The 17,863-nt window shown below is 63.2% G+C and overlaps 2 protein-coding genes across 2 annotated transcripts in view; one reads left to right on the top strand and one right to left on the bottom strand.

Annotated features, from left to right (window-relative positions):
* Positions 1-266: 266 nt before the first annotated feature.
* On the bottom strand, positions 267-4,329 carry SOHLH1 (spermatogenesis and oogenesis specific basic helix-loop-helix 1). The gene is made up of 8 exons (XM_024762785.1): positions 4,265-4,329; positions 3,800-3,937; positions 3,211-3,358; positions 2,633-2,736; positions 2,501-2,544; positions 1,655-1,832; positions 1,094-1,164; positions 267-495 (listed from the first exon to the last, which is right to left on the bottom strand). Exons 1-8 carry the CDS (start codon positions 4,327-4,329, stop codon positions 278-280), a joined length of 966 nt encoding a protein of 321 aa, XP_024618553.1. The 3' UTR covers positions 267-277.
* A 4,062-nt stretch (positions 4,330-8,391) lies between these two features.
* KCNT1 (potassium sodium-activated channel subfamily T member 1) overlaps positions 8,392-17,863 on the top strand; it is a 74,816-nt gene continuing 65,344 nt past the window's right edge. Inside the window, exon 1 of the mRNA XM_024762532.1 lies at positions 8,392-8,501. Coding sequence (XP_024618300.1) covers positions 8,392-8,501 — 110 coding nt within the window. The remainder of the gene's footprint in view (positions 8,502-17,863) is intronic.

The raw sequence follows: 17,863 nt of genomic DNA on the forward strand, positions 1-17,863 counted from the left end.
AAACCCCCAGGCAGGGGTGGCTGCACTTTGAACAGAAGCCGCCCATCTGCCCAGTGAATCGCGTTAATTACACAAAATCTACACACGTTTTGCTTCCTCCAGAAACACTGCTTTTCCTCTTTTAATATCCAGCCTCCCGCTCCCCCAGCCTCCCCCCCCCCACAGCCTCGCTGGAATTAGAGCACAGCTGCAGCCCAAACCCCAAAGACAATGCCCAAGCGTGCGGCACCAGCTGCTGCAAAGGCCCCGTGCCCCGCGGCCTGGCACGACCCGGCCCTCAGTAAGCAAAGAAGTCGGGGAAGATGCTGTCTACCTCCTCCCGCAGGGCTGAGCTGGGGCAGCTCACGTCTGAGCTCCATGGCTCCAGGGGCCCATCTGGGGGGTCCTGGGAGCTGGGCTCATGGTCATCCAGGAAGCTGGGCTCCGCCCTGTCCAGCACGCTGCTCCTGGTGGGGACCCGAAAAGGGGCACTGCTGCCTCTGCCCTCCAGGGATCCTGGAAGCAGACAGGACGTGTCAGCAGAACAGGCAGGTACCCCAGGGCACACAGAGCAGACTCGGTGTGCAGAAGGGGCCCCTCTGCCCATCTGTCCCACCCAATGAGGAAACCCTCTGCTCCTCCTTGACGTGGGAACAGAGGACCCCTGACCAGGTGGGTGGGCCCACTCCTGCTGGCCCTGCTTGGGACCCAGAACCAGGAAGGGGCTCCCCCCGCCCCATGAAGCCAAATCCTGCAGAGATGGGACTCATCGCACATCCAGACGCCTCTGTGGGGACGAGGTCTCGGGAGAAGGCTCTGAAACTGACTCGCAGCCACACACAAGCAACCCCGCTGCTATGCACTCGAGCGCACAGGTAACTCCCCACACACCACTTGTCATTCCCACCGGTGGTCCCCAAAACCACCAGCAGAGAAAAAAACAGGAGCTCAGAGACAGACACTGGGACCTTAGTGTCACACAGCAAGTTGCACCCCATCCCATCTCCCCAACAGCCCCAGCTGCCCGCCCAGCCCGCAACAGGACCAACCCAGACCCCAAAGCCTGTCCCAGGTTAGGGGAGAAGGTGGCCCAGGCCGAGCATCCCCCACTCACCCAGCCACCAGTCAGGACTGGCAGTCAGCAGAAAGGACGACCCATCTTCGACGTCATACCCCGACACAGACCTGGATGCAACGAGGACACCCTCAGCCTGAGTCACCCCAGGTGGACCCCAGGCCTTGCACCTCAAGAGAAGAGCGTGGGCCCTGAAAGGCAGCTGTGGGTTCAGAGACAACGGGGTACACCCTCCCAGCCGGACCCTGAGCCCACCCTCCTGCCTGCCCCTAGCCAGCCCAGCCCGCTGCTGCTTCCTCTCCAGCCCCAGCAGCTCCCGGCCACGCCCCAGCTGGTAGAGCTGGCAAAACACAAACTCGCTTACTGTCAACCAAAACAGACGACCATTAAGGAGACAACAGCATTTCCAGAAACACATTAGAAAGCCACATACATGGCAGGGTCTGGCTGCTCCAGGACCGGGCCAGCAGCCTGGGCCATCCAGGCAGACACCGAGGATGTGAGGGGCAGAAACTTCCCGGGCGGTGGGTCCAGGCAGAGCTCGGGCAGGACTGGGAGAAGGCGTGTAGCGGGTCACGCACACACCACTGGGACACCCACCTGGCATCCAGCGTTATGGCCTTGTCAGTCCCTTGACCTGGGGACCCAGCCCGGCCCAAGCAGCTCTGAGACTCTTCGCTCACCAGCGGGGAGGGTGGCTGCCGCGACCACAGCATGGGCGGCCTCAGGGCCCTGGAGGGACTCAGGCCTGGAGACCGGAGGACCAGGCCGGGCGGCTCTGTGGGGGAAGCGAGGTGTGGATCAGCCTTCCCCACCTGGAGAGCAGTCCTCCCCTGAAGACCTGAGTCCCTACCCACTGTGTCCTGCATAAAGAACCCGTGAATTTCAAGATCAAAAAGCCGACAGGTAACCAGGAGCAAATAGATGACCAGAGGTGAGGCACCTGACACCTGGGGCCAGGGAGGCTTCCTGGTGCAGATGCCGACTCGGCCTCAGGTCAACCATGGGGGACTCGGACCTGGAAACCCTCACGCTACCACCTCTTCCTCCATCTCCGTGATTCCTGACCAAGGACTCCACCCTCAGACCACCGTGCTGTGTGATCCCTGAACCCTCACACCCTGAGCTTGAGTCCCGACCTTCTTCGGGGGACCCAGCTCTGCTGCTGGCCCTGGCGACAGCAAGACCCCCTCCCCGCCTTGAGGAACACACCAGGGGAGGGGAAAGGCACAGTCTCGCCTCCCGTGGCACTCGCAGACTGGCAGCTGTGATCCAAGCAGTGACCAACCGCCGTGGCAGGCATCCAGCATGAGGGAAGCACAGTCATCACGCTGCCCTGGGGGCCTCGTCGGGGGCGGCACGACGGGAGGACAAGGGCCCACTCACGCTCACCAGGCAGGGCCGGCAGCCCACCCAGCACTGCGGCCGCCCCCACCGGGGCCTTACCGTCGTCCACATCCACAGCTGCACGGCTCGGGGAGGCCTGCTGCCTGAAGCACGCAAAGACAGAAGGAGAAACCTCTGAACAATCTGCACGCACCATGCCCGGGAGTCCCCTGGCCCCACAGGGACACTAACATGGTCACGCTGGACGTTCCCACGCCGGGGTCCGGGGCACCTGCTGGGGTCTGACTCGCCAGGGCCCGCTGCAAAACGTCCTTCTGCCACATGTGCCACGTCTCCTTCGAAGAAGCAAGAACCAAAAACGGAAATAAACACAAAAAACGCCACAGAGACCGTCAACCAGAAAACCCACAAAAAAAGCAGGCTGGGGTCCGTCACTGGCCACCCTGCCTAGGGTCCCAGAGGTCCTCCCTGAGTGCAGACCGTGTCCTCAAGACTGGGGCGTGGGGGCGGGAGGGAGGCTGAAGGCCATGCCCGCCCGGGGACCTCACAGCAATGGGCCTTTTACCCATACAGCCTTGGCACCGTGGGCAAAAGTACAAGGAACATAAATGGAGAACAGAGCTTGTCCCCGGGGCTCCCGGAGGAGGTGCTGTGTACAAATGGAGGCGTGTCTGCAGAAACGCAGCAGCCCTGGCAGTGCGAGGCAGAGGGAAGCCAGGCAGCCGGGTGGTCAGAGCTGCCCGGGGCATAGCGGGGATGCCCATGGCTCCTCCCCAGAGGGCTGACAGGGCTGCCGCAGGACAACTCACAGCGTGCTTCTCCCAGCCGGGCACCAGGGCGCTGGCGAGCCGGAGGAACTGCACTGACATCTCCAAGACTGAAGCCATGTCTTCCCGCCGGCCATCGAACTGGGGCAGCAGGGCCCGCAGGCGCTCACAGCTCAAGGAGATCCGCTTCCTGCCTCCAGGGAAGTGACCACCGACCATGGGGCAGTCTGGCCTTGACCCGGAAAAAGCACCGCAGCCACCAGAACCCCCCGAGCCCTTTAGGGATCGTGTCAGCACACACACTGGCCCAGGGCCCTGGACCCCGGACCCCAAGCTGCAGGCTATCCAGGTATTTGCCGCGGGCTGTAGCCAAGCCTGCACCGTCACTGCCTGGGGATGTCGGTTGCAAATGCACAACCTCGAGGTGCCCAGGACTTCGGGTCAAAGAAAGGGCTGCAACGGTGGCCCTTGGGACCCCCACTCGCAAAAACATGTGTTATATTCACCTCGGGGATGTACTAAGCGTTCCTTTACCCGACAGACGGCACGAGCCTGTTCCAGCCACCTGAAACCAGCTCGCGGGCACAAACCTGACCTCCTCTGACCCCCACCCCCACTGCGCGGCCCCCACCTGCGCTGCCTCTCGCTGAGCACGTTCCGTGGGAGGCAGGAGACTGGACCCTTCGCCACCGCAGGGGCCTTGGCCTGGCCTGAGCCGTGGCAGAGATCCTCGCAGCGTAACTGGGTCCCAAGCAGGAAAGGGCCGCTGCTGAAAAAAGCCAAGAGCGCTGGGCTCTGTGATCCCAGAAAAGGCCCCCGGAGCCCCGAGGCGGTGATGGACATCTTGGGAGGCGGGCGCAGGACAAGGCCTGGGTCGCCCAGGAACACGGCCCTGCGCCCTACCTCTTGGCACCCCTCCCTCTTTCCCCTAAAGGGCCGGGGGTCGGGGTTCTGCCCCACGCAGGCCAAGCTGGGTGGGGACGGGGATTCGGTGCATTTGAATTGGATAGAAGCGCCAGGTCTGGACACCCCTAGCACCCCCAGGCAGGGGCGTTCCAGCTGACCCCCTCCGGCAACCCACCCCCACAATTCTCACCTGCACCCCTCGGAGCCGGGGGCTCCGGGAAGCCCAGCGTCTGACGCAAGACCCCTGAACGCCATAGGCACGCAGCTGGAGCTAGTGGAGAGACCAACAACGCGCCCGGGCCGCCACGTGCGCCCCGCCCTGCGCAGGCCGTCCTGCAGCCCCTCCCCGTCACGTGCACTCGGCCCACCCCCACGTGCTTCCCTCCCAGGCAGCACCTGGCCCGCCCCCCACGCGCGCCCCGCCCCCACGCGCCCCGCCTCCCTCACATGCGCTCTGCCCCGCCCCACGCCCGCGTGCAGTGAAGCTCCTCTCGCCGAGAAGTTGCCAGAAGGAAGCGGCGGCTGGGGTAGGTGGTCAGAGTAGGTGGGCTTCTTCCACCCCTTCCGGGTGGTCAGCCCAGCTCCCGCTCAGTGGGGTCTCCCCTCACCTACCCACCGCGGGCGCCCCCGGGTGCCAACCCCGAGCTGCGTGCTATCCTCCAGGGTCTCACGACTGGGGGGGCCAAGTAGACGACGAATCTGTGGAGGGAGGGGCAGGAGGGTGTCCTCAGGGCGAGGTGGTTTTCAGGAGCGAGCTGGGCAGCGTCCCAAGCAGGAAAGAACGCGAACGAATCTGTGGAGGGAGGGGCAGGAGGGTGTCCTCTGGGCCAGGTGGTTTTCAGGAGCGAGCTGGGCAGCGTCCCAAGCAGGAAAGAACGCGAGCCCAGGCGGTTCCCTGGGCTGGCACGTGGGTGAGGTGGGCAGGTAGGATCTGCTGTGTGGCAGGAGGAGTTGGACTTACCTGAGAGCAGAGGGGCCGGGGAGCTACAGGTGTGGGAGGAGAAGGTTTCAGGATCAGTGTGGTCCGCGGGGGACGTTGAGGCCCAGGTAGGGGAGCTAAGATGGGAGCGGGGAGGCTGGTCAGCCAAGATCTATGGGACTCCGGCTGGTTAAGGATGGGCAGAGGGGCCCCACCTGCCTCTGAGGGCCTTCAGGTCCGAGGTTCACTTGTGCCCGTCCCCCAAATGGCATCCTCTTGCAGGGGATGCTCTGCCTAAGCCAGTGCCACCGCCCACTCAGGAGCCAGGAGGCATGCAGATGCCTCCCAGCCTTGTCTCCGATCCCACGCACCCTCTCTGTGCCTTCCCTAGCACCCGAGCTTGCCTGAAGGCTGGCTGGCCTTCCTGCCTCTCCCACCCCTGCCCCCTGCCTGCCCCAGGCCCGGACCTTCATTCTCGGGGCTGAGCCCTGGCTCTGCCCTCACACAGGCCTTCGCTCCTGCTCTCCCTCCCCGCCCCCCACCTCCAGATGCAGACTCCCTCCACGAAGCCCCCGTCTCCAGCAGCTTCTGGGCAGGGGGCTCCCAAAACACCTCACTCGGCCCGCTTTTAGTGCACAGTGCGAGCGGTTCCAGGTCTGTGCACACCTTGCCAGGTCTCCAGGGGCCGTCCCAGTGCTGGACGTGAAGCCCACCGGGGCTTTGTTGGAGGAGTGATGGAAGGAAGGGAGGGAGGAAGGGGAAAGTGGAGACTGGTCCTTTTTCAGGGAGGTGGACCTTTAAGGGGAGGGGAGGGTACTAAAGCTCTATTTCAGTCAGGAGGACTTCAGAGCAGTGCTGTGGGCTGCTGTGGGCGTGGGGGGCGGTTGCTGGGCGAGTTCACAGAGAAGCGAGGCAAGAGGGAGCTGGGGCAGGTGTCACTGCGGTGGTCAAAGTGCGCCCCAGGTGCTGGGCCTGGGACGGAACCAGGTGGCAGAGCAGAGCCCCTGCCCCTGGGGAAGCAGGAAACCTGTCTCCAACCGAGGAGGGGCTCAGGGCTGCAGGTGGGCGTCCTGGGGTAGGGCTTTGGGCGGCGGGAGCACCCAGAGATGGGCGAAGTGCAGCCGTGGGAGGTCCTGCCACTTGAGGGCCTGGGCCCACGTCTCCACTCTGTTCAGCTGAGTCCTGAAGGTGGCATGGGGGAGGGCCGGCCAGCCCAGGCTGGAGCCGCAGGTCGGATGCTGGGGGACGGGTGGGGGCGGTAACGTGTTGCACGTGGAGTCAGGCCATGCAGGAGAGGCGGCAGAACCCCAGGAGGCCGGGCCTGGGATAAAGGGAGGGCTGGGCGGGGGACAGAAGTCGCCTCGCGATCAAGGGTGATGCTGTGAGGATGGGTGGGCCGGAGGTCAGGTTGGGGAGCCAGGAGGCCAGGGCCCATGTGCTAGGCCCGCACTCCCGACAGAAGGGGGCGCTCCAGGGCCTCTGCTGTCCAGTCCTGCGCAGCCCACAGCCTGGCTTCTGTGTTGAGTCCAGGGAAGGCTGGGGATGGCCGGTTCTGCCAGCGCGTACGGCCCGGCATTTACGGGAGGTGCGAGAAGCCCGGCTCCTTGCCCTGGGAGGGTCCCCAGTGCCCAAGAGAGGGCAGTGCCAGAGCAGACCCCACAGAGCATGTTGGCCTGGGTGTCCAGGGGCACAGTGGGGGGCTTTGGCGGAGAGATCCCATCTGCCGGGCTGCCTTGCTGGAGCAGGTGGGCTGGAAGCCAGGGCCTGGGGCTCTCTCCCCTTCCTGCTCCTGGCTGGGGAGGGATGGACACGCCATTGTTCTGGGGCTTGGCTCCTGCGTGGTAGAGCGGGGCCAAGTTTTGGTTTCCCTGAAGCTCTCAGGAATGTTACCGGGCTTGCCAGAGTTTCCCGTCACTGACAGCATGCCAGTCATCTCGTTGGCCAGCCAGCCAGAGGGCACCTCCAAGGGGCCCGCAAGGTGGACACACCCTGGCAGGAGTCCTGGGGGAGGGCAGAGACCTGCTGGGGGCCGGGGTGGGTGGCACTCTTGCAGCAGCATCCTTTCAGGAGGAAGTAGGGAAAGTGCCCAAGAGGTGAGACCGAGGATGAGCCTGGGGACAAGCTGCACTCCTTCTGCGGACTTGGGGGCAAGCCATGCCTTTGCCAAGTTCACACACACACACACACACACACACACAGAGTATCTGTTCAGCTTGCTGTTTTCTGGAAGTAAACAGGGATGGGACTTGAGACTCCTGCAGATGTCAGGACCACGAAGTACATGCCGTGCACCCTCCAGATCAGCTGACCCAGCCCCGCCCTGACAGCCCCTGCACTGACCACCCTGCTGTGGGTGGCTGGGTTGGTGCCCCGGGCCGTGAGGTGAGATGAGCCGCGCGGGTGATGCTGGCTCAGCTCTCCCACCCCCGCCTGACGCCGCAGTCCCTCGCCCTTCTTTGGGTAGACGCCTCCCTTCCCTGTCTATTCCTCTGTGTTTCCGCCACGCTTATGGTTCACTGAGGGTCAGGCCAGCACTGGGGACAGAATAGAGCGTTCTACCTGCGGGGGCGGGGAGCAGTTGAGCCAGGGTGGCAGTGTGAGCGTGTGGGGCCCTCCAGCGGATCCCCCCGCTTCCTGGATGCCTTCCTTTGGGTCGTGGGGTTGCAGCAGGCTGCGGGCCCTCCTCTGCCTGTTTGCCAGGTGCTCCGTGTGGGGCTGCAGCGAGAGCAGAGCAGGGCGGCCGCGCGCGGCAGAGGTGCCGGCAGCGGCAGGTGGCAGCGTGCGATCACTCCTGCCTCCAGGGGTCCGACCTCCCTTCCTTCTCCGGGCCCAGCGGCCTCCCAGGTGTGCCGCGAGGACGGACAGACGGGGTCTGGGTGCAGGTCTCTGCGGGAGTGACAGGTGCCGTGGGGGGATGGGGGCGGGGCAGGTGCTGATCGGCCGCCCCTCCCAGCGGCTCAGAGCGAGGGCAGGATCGAGCAGCGCAGGCGCCATCGCCGATGCTCGCGCTTTAAACAGGAAGCGCCCAGAGGCCCCCAGCCCTCTCGGAGCCCCTCCCACCACGCACCCCTGCCCCTGGGGGCGCTCTTAGGGTTTTCTAGCCTTTAAAGAGCCTCTGTCCGGTTTCCCGGGATTACGGGGGCGCCGAGCGTCGCGATGGAGATGGGTACCCGGGGTGGGGTGCGGGCGGTCCCCCACACCGTCCCCAGCCTGGTTCCCGACGCGGCCGGCAGGGGGCGCTCCAGCACAGGCGCCGGAACCGACCCTGGAACAGGCTCTTTTTTCCCACCCCCACCGTAACCAGAGAAAAGTGTTTCAGGGCAAAGCGGGGGAAGAAGTCGCCAATCGCTCCCGACTCGTTTGCTCCTTCGCTCCGAGTCGCAGCCGCCGCCAGCCCAATGCCGCTCCCGGACGGGGCGCACAGCCCGGGGGGTGTTTATAGGGGGGCGCGCGGCGGGGGCCACACCAACCGGACCTTCGTGTTCGACGACGGCCGATGCGCCGCCAGGTACGGTCTGCAGTGCCCTCCCCCACGTGAAGGGACCCCGGACGGGGCTCGTGCCACCCCAGGGCCCCTCATCCTCAAATCCCCACTTCCCAGGACTACCTGCTCCCCAGGACCCCGGAGCGTGGGGAGCGTGGGGAACAGGGGTGCCCTTCAGGACCCGGTCGCAGTGAGGCGAGTCCTTACTCAGATGACCAGCAGGTGGCCAGAGTGTGGCCATTCTTACCTGCGGGGCTGTGAGCATCTCCCAGGCACCACGAGGCGCAGACCCTGAGGGCAGGAAGCTGGAGTGCCTGGCATGCCAGAGGGGTCAGGTGCTGTGCTGGCCTCCCAGCTCCCTCTCTGGTCAAGCCTGGGGGAGGAGCCAGTGGGGGTGGCAGCGCTGTAACCCAGCGAGGCACAGGGGCCAGGTTTCCCCAGGTAGAAGTGGGTTTTCAAGGGCAGCTCCTCCTAAGAAGAGCCTTGTTTGGGGTGTGGGGTACAGGTGGGCTGTCAGATGAAGGGCAGGAGTCCTGGGTTCTAGTTGCTTGGTGATTTTCAGCTGCTCACGTGTCCTTCAGGGTCCTTGCTTATTCATCTGTGTGAGGAGAGAATTAACTGACAGGGGCTTCCAGGTGGCCTGGGAGCCGGCCTTCCCTGTGCAATGTCCCATGATGCCACGAAGCTCCTGCCTGTCCACGTGACTGGCACAGAGGGCACCGTGCCGGTGGGCGTCCCAGGAAGGGCAGAGTGGTGACAATCCCGATGCGGATTTGCCCCAGGGCCCTGTCCTCGGGGCGCTCTCCCCACCCCACCAGCCCCAGAGGACAGGCACACACGTCTGCCCCTCACCCTGCGCCAGGAGCCAGACTCCAGGTCACCCACAGCCGCTGCCCTGTGTGTGACCCTCCCTGACTGGGCAGAACCTTGGACTCTGGGTCCCGCTCGGTCAGCTGTTCTAAGGCCGGAGAAGGGGTGGATGCCGGGGTTCAAGGCCAGGTGCTCCGGCTGTTTCCTTGTGGGACTTGGCTTCCCAGCTAGCCAAGTGAGTGGTGGAGCGAATGGTCTTTAAGGGCCGTTCCTGGTGAGGGACCAGGACCGGAAGGGGAAGCTTCCAGCCACACGTCAAGGGTCAGGGTGGTCCCTCTGCAGGGACAGCGCAGGCCTGGCACCCGTGGGATCCTGGGGGCACAGCTTTGGGTGAGAGGCAGGGGCCCCGAGAGCAGGCTGTGCAGGTGGTATCCTTGGGAAGTGGAGTTCACCCCGTGAGGTGGGCACAGCCTGGACCTCCCTCGGGCTGTCCTGAGGGATCAACCAGGTGGCGTCTGTCAGGCACAGAATAAGTGACCAGAGAGCGGTCTTGTGACGTGGTCCGGATGCCCCTCTGCCCATCTCCCTGCTCGGACAGGTGTCACCCATCTTTCTGGCGACCCGTGTCCAGTTCCCCTGCCCTACTTGACTGCCTGCTGCATGCGAGGTAGGGGCTCGGTCCCCCAGACGGCTCTGCGTCCGCAGGGACAGCGCTCCTCTCCCCTGGTCGGAGCTGACCTCTGACCCTGCAGTGATTTGCCGTCATGCTTCAGACACGTGTGGAGTGGCTGCCAGGGCCAAGGGTATGTCAGGCAGGCTGGGTAGGGACCCACCCCCCCCCGCGACCAGGAAGGTCAGGCGGGGTAGAGATCCCCACCCCCTGCCCAGAGCAGGGGAGACTGGCTGAGAGGGGACCCTGGCTGGGGTGGGGTGGGGCAGCGGAGGCCAAGGCTGGCAGCTCAGGGATGTGGGCTTTAGCTCGGAGAGGGAAGACCCCGTGTAGGTGGGTGAGGATCCAGGTTGGTGGAGCTCGAGGGGTGGATTCCTGCACCAGGCTTCACAGCAGAGTCAGCCCTGGAAACCAGAGTCCTAGCTTTGCACCTTCCCACTGGAACCTCCTGGTTCCCCAACAGCCCTGCCTACCCAGGGCCAGCATGGGACCCTCTGGGCCCCAACGGTGGAAGGCGCAGATCTAGGGCTGGCATCCCGCCAGGGTGCATGTCTGGCTGGAGGTCACGGCCAGCCCTCCCGGCCCATATTAGGGAGCGGTGCCTGCGGGGCAGCAGGAAGTGGCCCAGGCTCCGTGGGAAAAGGTTCCCAAGGCCCGAGGTACAGGCCAGTCTTGTCCGGCAGGAGGGGCAGCTTCCTGGTCTGGGGGCCAGAGGGAACTTGGGGGTCTGCCTTCTGCCCGGGGTGGCTACGGCCACAGCTCGGGAGGACAGAGGTGAGTGAGCAGGGGATGGGGTGGGGTACCCGCTCGGAGCTCGGCTTGTGTCCAGCGCGGGTCCGTGGGTGTCATCTGTGCGCTCATGCGGGCTCCGTCCACCGTTCACACGGGTGTCCCAGCCTGTCCATGTGTCTGACTAACCCCGAGTTACCTGGCACGACCCTGCTTCAGCAGGGGTCGTGCTTTGTTAGAGGGTTTCGTGACTGAATCATGAACTCTGCCCTGAGGCTTCTCCTTCCGTCCCGAGGATGTGGGGATTTGCAAGCTGTGCCCGGGTGTGTGGAGCCCCTGGGTGGAGCCCCGAGATGGGTGCTGGCCCAGGGGCAGCGCCTGATGACACGGGCGGTTTAAAGGAGTCGTGGGAACTCTGTGGGCTGTGTGTGCGGATGGGCCACCCATGTTCACCAAAACCTCTTCCTCCTACGGTGCTCGGGGATGGGGAGGCCTGGCCCGTAGCCGAGGCCCGTACTAGACGCTGGCAAGTTTAAACCATTTGCAGAGGACGAGGCAGGGTCAGTAGGCCAGCTCTGGGCTGGGGTTCCTGGAAAGGCCTTTCCCAAGAGGTCTGCTCTGCGATTTAGACTTCCCACAGGGGGTATGTTCAGGGATCCCTTGTGCAGTCTCTCTGGCTGTGGCCAGCTTGTCCTGCATGGGGCAGTGAGCCCTGGAGGCCACCCTGCAGTGCCAGCCTTGCGGGCCTGGGATGCTGCCCTGCACGTTGACGATGACGTAACCAGAAACGCCCCTCCTGCCCATAGGACAGCCTCCCGCCCCTGGGGGAGGCCCCACGTGGGCCTTCAGCCATCTTCACAGAGACCCTGGATGTTGGGCCAGAGGCCGCTGCGGGATACCTCTCGGCAGGTGTCTGATCTTGGGAAGAGCTCAAAGTCTTAAATCAGGGACGGAGGCCCCAGGTGCCAGGCGAGTGCGGAATTTCACCCCATCTGGCAGACATGGGGGCCCCTAGGGTGTTGGGAGAGCTGACCCTGGAGGTCCTGGCAGATGTCACAGGACAAAGGACAGGGAAGCCAGCCGGGGAGTTGGATTATCCGGGACGTGAGGCTCTAAGGAGAGGGACCTGCTGGGTGTGAGGTGTGGGCAGGGTGTCCCCACCTGGGCCTCAGCTTCCAGGCAAGGCCCAGAGCGCCCCGGCAGGCTGTGCCAGCCCTTGGAGCCTGGTGGCTGAGCAGGGACACGGTGGTGCCCCAGTCCCACGGCCGTGGGAGTGGGGCACACAGGGCAGCCTTCCGCCTCAGCCTCCCGCAGCTCGGCCCAGGCCTCCCCCGGCACCTCCCAGTGGCCACCACGCACCCAGCCAGGGGGCGGGCACCCAGGGGGTGAGTGCTGGGTCTGCCATCTGGACGTGGGCTCGCTGCCCGGCACTGAGGGACCCGGGCACACTGCGTCCCCCGTGGGGGCGTGCAGCATGGGCTCTCCCCAGAGGTAGATCCAAGCCCAGGTGAGTGGCCGGTAGGGTGGGAACTGCAATCCCCGTGGCTTCTGCCTCCCCTGTGTCCAGGGGGCGGGCCCACGGCTTGGGGAAGGCCAGGGGTGGTGATGGCGCCCCCGTGGCCACACCCAAGGCCCCGTGGCCACACGGCTACCAGGCCCCTCCTCGCTGTCCTCTGGGCTGGCTTTGTGCCGGGGGTTAGCTGCTATGAAGTGTCCGTTTCGATAGCTCTCCAGCTTGAATCTGGCTCCACGACGACGTGTTCTGAGCTTCCCCTCCGGGATCTGATGCAGCTCGGAGACGGCGGCGAGCAGCCGTCCACGGCGTTGACTCAAAGGCTCCTCCCCTAGGGAGAGGGTGGTCCTTCCCCAGTCGTGCACCCCCGCCAGCTCTAGGCAGCTTGAGCAGCTCTAGCTTTTTTATTATGGTGGGTGTCGCGGTCAGCAGAGGGATTCGGCGGTTTTCTGCTTCCCCGGGCACCCAGCCCAGCGCTCGACTGACTGCTCCCCGACCCTGGTGGTGCTGTGACGTCTGCAGGGCTCCCCTGCGGGGCACTGGGCAGGGATGTGTGCGCATGTGCGGGCAGACACGTGTGTGCACGGTGCATACATACATCCACGCCGGTGTGCACGCAGGCGCGCAGGTCCACGCGCACCCACGCATGCGCGCACACGTGCACACATCCCCCGTGCCTCTGTCAGTCATAGGTCTCCAGTTTCCTTGGAAATTTTGAACCGAGTGCGAGCTACTGAAGAATGCATCTGAGGAGGGGGAGCCTGTCTTTGAGCCCGAGGGGGGTGTCCCTCAGTCCTACTCCGGGTTGGCTTGAGCATCGCAAGCAATCTGGACTCCTTCATAAAGGAGCCCTGGGGGGAGAAGGGACATTTCCCCAGGATGTCATATGCCCTTCCTCCCCAGAGACCGGCCCGTGGCTGGGCCCAGGACAAGGACTGGGGCTGCGGCTGCAGCCTGGTGATGCGTGGGGAGAGGAAGGTCGTCCTGGCGCTTCTCATGTCCAGTAACTCAAGCCTTGCTCAGTACGTCTCCTGGGGTAGCAGCAAGGTTGAGGCACAGCCCTTAGCTCACCGTTCACCGCCCCCACGCCCGCCGAGCTGTCACCGTGCGGTGGGGACATCCCGCACACCTGGTATGAGCCAGGCAGCTAGAGAAAGCCCCATATCACTGGGGTCCCCTCCGAGCAGATTGTTTAGTTTTTAACCTAAATGGGATCCTTTGAGAGGGCTGTTCTTTTGTGGAGACGTGTCCACTCGGGTCACTGGGACCTGCGTGTTCACAGCGCGGCATGTCCTGCAGAGCGGACGTCCGGGCCATCTGCAGGGTCATCGTGAAGCTAGGGTCTGTGCCCAGCGTCCTAGGCACAGAGGAGGGTGTCCCAGCTGGAGTCTCGGGGTCAGAGGGTCCCCCCCCCCCCGCCATCATGGTACTTGCTGGGCTGTCTCTCTAGCGGCCGGGGAGGCAGCAGGTCCTTCACATGTGTGTCAGTTGACTTTTTTGTTCTGTTTTCTCTTCTTTGAGCTGCTCTTTGTTCGTCCTTTGCCTCCTCCTGCTTGTCTGTCTTTCCTGCGTGACTTGCAGGCATCCTTGCACCGACCTGATTTCTCTCCCTGTTCTTCCCTTTCATCAGCGTGTCTTTAAACAAAAGCGTCTTGTTCCCACGTGGAAGCATTGATACGTCTCTCCTGCTGAACAAGAAGCCTCTGGACCCCACGCATCTTTGCCCTGCGTTCTCTTCCAGGCTCCTCCTCGTCTGGGGGCTGTGAGCTGGGGTCTTTCTTTAGCTGACGGAAGGCCCGTGGCCGGATGGCATAGCCACGGAGAGTACCTGAGCTCCGGCACTGGCCCTGCCCAGGCAGCTGAGTTACTTCAGTTCCGTGGCGTCTGTTTCCCCGTCAGCAAACTGGGGGGACGCCATTCCCACCACACAGGATGTTGCGAGCATCCCGTGAGAGGCCCTGAGGATGGGTTGGGCTGCTCTCATTCCAGCGGCAACACTGAATTACTGATGTCCCTCCCGAGGCCTCCTTTCTCTCCTGAATTCCCCTGCTCTGCGTTCTCTCTCATACCAAGCCCTGGAGATCCCGTTGCTGGAACTGTAAATTAGCCCTGGCAGCTGGCAAGGCCCGTCCCTTCTCTGTTTTGCTCTTACACCTGTCCTGGCAGGTCTTATGTATTTATCCTTCCGCGTGAATCTCGGAAACAGGTTCTGAGAAGATGAGTTTGTGCATTGGCGGGAGCCGATCAGCTTTGCCCCTTCCTCTGGAGGAGGGTTGCTGAGCTCTGGGAGCACGGCCCCCTCCTGCCGTCGGTGAGAGCGCCGGAGAGCGGTGGGCCGTTGCTCTGAGTGGTCCTGGAGGCCGGTGGCAAGTGGGGCCCCGGTTCCTGAGTTTGCACGGCTGCCGTGAGCAGGCCCTCCCTCCTGTGATGCTGCCACCGCCTTGTCGCTCCTGCCTTGGGTTTGTGTGACCCCGTTAGATGCTCTCGTTTGTTCTAATAGGTTTCAACTGATTTTCTTGGGTTTTCTTGGCAAACGGTGATGCCTGCTGCAGACAATGAGAGCCCCATCTCTTCCTTTTCTTACTCTTTGCTTCGTCTCAGTGGGAGCCGAGGACGCCCATCGTGGTGGGCAGACTCTTGTGTTCCCAACTGGAGCGGGAATGCCTCCAGGATTCCACCATTGCCTGGATTTTTTTTGGTTGTTGTTAATCAAATTAGGAACGTCTCCCCCTATATCTAATGTATTAATGGGTTTGGGGGGTCTTAACAAATCTTTTTTCTGTATCTACTCACAAGATCGTGTGGATTTTCTCCTTTAATTTCTTTTTTTAAAAATAAATTTATTTATTTATTTTTGGCTGCATTGGGTCTTCGTTGCTATGTGTGGGCTTTCTCTAGTGGCGGCGAGCAGGGGCTACTCTTTGTTGCGGTACGCAGGCTTCTCGTTGCGGTGGCTTCTCTTGTTGCGGAACATGGGCTCTAGGCACACGGGCTTCAGTAGTTGTGGCTCGCGGGCTCAGTAGTTGTGGCTCGCGGGCTCTAGAGCGCAGGCTCAGTAGCTGTGGCGCACGGGCTTAGTTGCTCCGCGGCACGTGGGATCTTCCCGGACCAGGGCTCGAACCCGTGTCCCCTGAATTGGCAGACGGATCCTTAACCACTGCGCCACCAGGGAAGCCCTCCTTTAGTTTCTTTGCATAGTGAAGTATGTTGCCCTCTTTTTTAGAGAAATCCTATTTGGTATTGCTGGTGCGGTGTTGTTATGTGCTACCGCATTCCATTTAGTAACAGTTTACTTAGGATTTTTGCGCCTAAAGTATTAAGGGAGATTGTCTCACATATACATTGGTGTTGTCTGCACCCTATTTGGGTGATGGGATTAGGAGAATAAGCAAAGTCGCTTCTGTTTCTGAGCTTTGGAGTGGTCTGACTGAGGTGGCAGAACTTGTGCGACTACTGGGGCCTGGGGCCTTTGGCCGGAGAAGCAGGTTTTTGACCACTTTACCCTCCTCAGTTTTGCTTGACTCCTTGACCACCAATGGGGCGGATTTGGGAGGGAAGGGAAGCAGGAGTCCTGGCCCTCAGAGGGGTTCCCCTTGGCCGCCTGTAGGCAGTGCCGCTGCTGGTAAACAGGACGGCCCCGTATCAGGTGGGCCTCTTCCTAGGCTGTGTGAGCCCAGAGGTCCTCACCTCCCGTCGGAGGGACGGGGAGTCCTGGCTGCACGCGGGGTTCTGAGGATTCTGTGCTACATGCTGCATTCACAGTCCCTGGCACACGGCTGGCACCGGGTGCCGGGGCCCTGGCTCTCCCTCCCCTGAGCCCGGAGGGTCAGGGCGCGCAAGCACACGTGCACCAAACTGGGAGATGACTTCCCGCCGTGTGTGCCGGGTGTTGGTTTCCTTTCTCCTCCTTAGCCTCCCTCGTTGGATCCCGTAGGTCGGCATCCCGAATCTAAGCCCCCCAGAGGGGCCTCCGGCCAAACTGGGGAGACCGTGATGGGGAGCTGGCCATCCCAGGAACCTGAGGCTTGGGGTCGGACCCTTTGTCCACTGGAATTTGGCCAAACTGCTAGCTCACCAGCCCCAAATTAAAAACTGACGTGGATTACGCGGCCGTGTGCTAGATACCACACTGCACACCTCAGCCTTGCTGTCTCCTTACATCTTTACAGTCACCTGCTAAAGGGAGAAGGCGTCAGATATTCATTTACAGATGAGGGAACTGAGGCTCAGGGAGGTGAAGTGACTTTCATGGGGCCACCCAGCATGGACTAATGGGGCAGGACCGAGCCCGCTCAGTCATCAGGACCCTTGGTGGCTCCCTGGGCCTGCGGGTTTATGCCAGCGGGCCCTGAGAGTCCCCATGGCCTTGCTGGGGAGGGGGCTGCTCTGCCCTTGCTCGGCAGGGTGTTGGTGAGTCGCACAGATGAAGTTCCATGCCTTGTCCTGAGGGCAAGCTAGGGCCGGGGAGATGGACGCCTTCTTTATGCCACCGAAGCACTGAGTTCTCATAGAAATCGGCCGTTCTTCCATGTGGCCAGCACACAGAACATAAAGGATAATGGGCGTGGTTTGGGGGTCCCAGACTTCCTCCCGGCCCCTCTGGGCCCGCAGGGAAGAGCGAGTGGGGAGGGGAGACGAGGAGGCAGAGGGGGGGCCTTGCTTTTGCCCCACCTGGACCATCTCAGCTCCGAGGGGGATGGGACCCCCCACACTCCTGCATGCCCAAGAGCTCTCAGCGACACAAGCCTTTGGGCTTGGAGAGAGGCCTCAGCCAGCCCCCTCGTTCAGCCACCTCCCTCCTACAAGTGGCACCATTCCAGGAGACCTGGGGCCCTGGTTCTTGGCCAGCACAACAAACACTCAGGTTCATGTGGGCTTTCGGCTCCGCTGGTGCAACGAGGCAGGATGCCAGGAGGCCTGTGGGGTATCTGCTCTGCACCCTGTGCTCACTCCAGTGTCCGGTGTCCCAGCAGCACCATCAGGGAAGAAGGGCAGCGTCCCCCGTCACCCTCCCCAGGCCACAGCGTGTGGGCAGGGGCCTGGCCTTCTGACTCCTCGTGCACTTCCCACCCCCGCTGTGTCCCCCTGAAGCAAACAGCGGCCCTGGGTTCCGAGCGCTTCCAAGGGCCCTGCCGTGTCTGGGCCTTGAGGCCAGGAGAGAAAACCCAAAGCAGGTCAGAGTGGGGAGGGGGTCAGAGGCAGCCACGCCCGGGGAGTTGCAGCCTCTTGGGGTTCTGCCATTGAAAGGGGCTTTTGGCAAGAAAGGGGCAAAAGCAAGAAGATGCAGCCCCCAACCTCAGCCCGTGTGGCTCCCCCACCTGCGTGCCCCTACCCACGGCCCCACCAGCTTGTGACTAAGGAAAAACATGCAGCCACGCTGATGCAATTAGGAAATGTTGTTTCTCAAATGCTGCCAGATCCTCGGGGTTGACCCCGAGACCCGGGAGGACAGCACGCAGGCGTGTTGGGCCCACGTGGCCTCTCGCAGCCTCGGCCTAGGACGGTCCTTGAGCAGCTCCCGATGGCCGTGGGATGGGGGGCTGACACCTGCCTGCTGCTCGTCCGGGGGGTCGGGAGGCATGGGCCAGGCCCTCGGTGGGGGCCCAGGGAATGTGCCTGCCCTTCCCAGGTTGGGGAGGGAGAGGAGGGGTCCAGGGTGCCCAC

The sequence above is a fragment of the Neophocaena asiaeorientalis genome, unplaced genomic scaffold (assembly GCF_003031525.2).
Source record: "Neophocaena asiaeorientalis asiaeorientalis breed wild unplaced genomic scaffold, Neophocaena_asiaeorientalis_V1.1 scaffold78, whole genome shotgun sequence".
Taxonomy (NCBI): Eukaryota; Metazoa; Chordata; class Mammalia; order Artiodactyla; family Phocoenidae; genus Neophocaena; species Neophocaena asiaeorientalis.

Bases quoted from the DNA above. Each gene is read 5' to 3' on its own strand.
- SOHLH1 (XM_024762785.1), bottom strand. From the start codon at position 4,329: ATGGCGTTCAGGGGTCTTGCGTCAGACGCTGGGCTTCCCGGAGCCCCC. The intron at 3,938-4,264 runs GTGAGAATTGTG...GGCTTTTTTCAG, and splicing joins CCCGGCTCCGAGGGGTGCAG to CAGCGGCCCTTTCCTGCTTG. The intron at 1,833-2,500 runs GTAAGGCCCCGG...CTTCCCCCACAG, and splicing joins AGCTGTGGATGTGGACGACG to AGCCGCCCGGCCTGGTCCTC.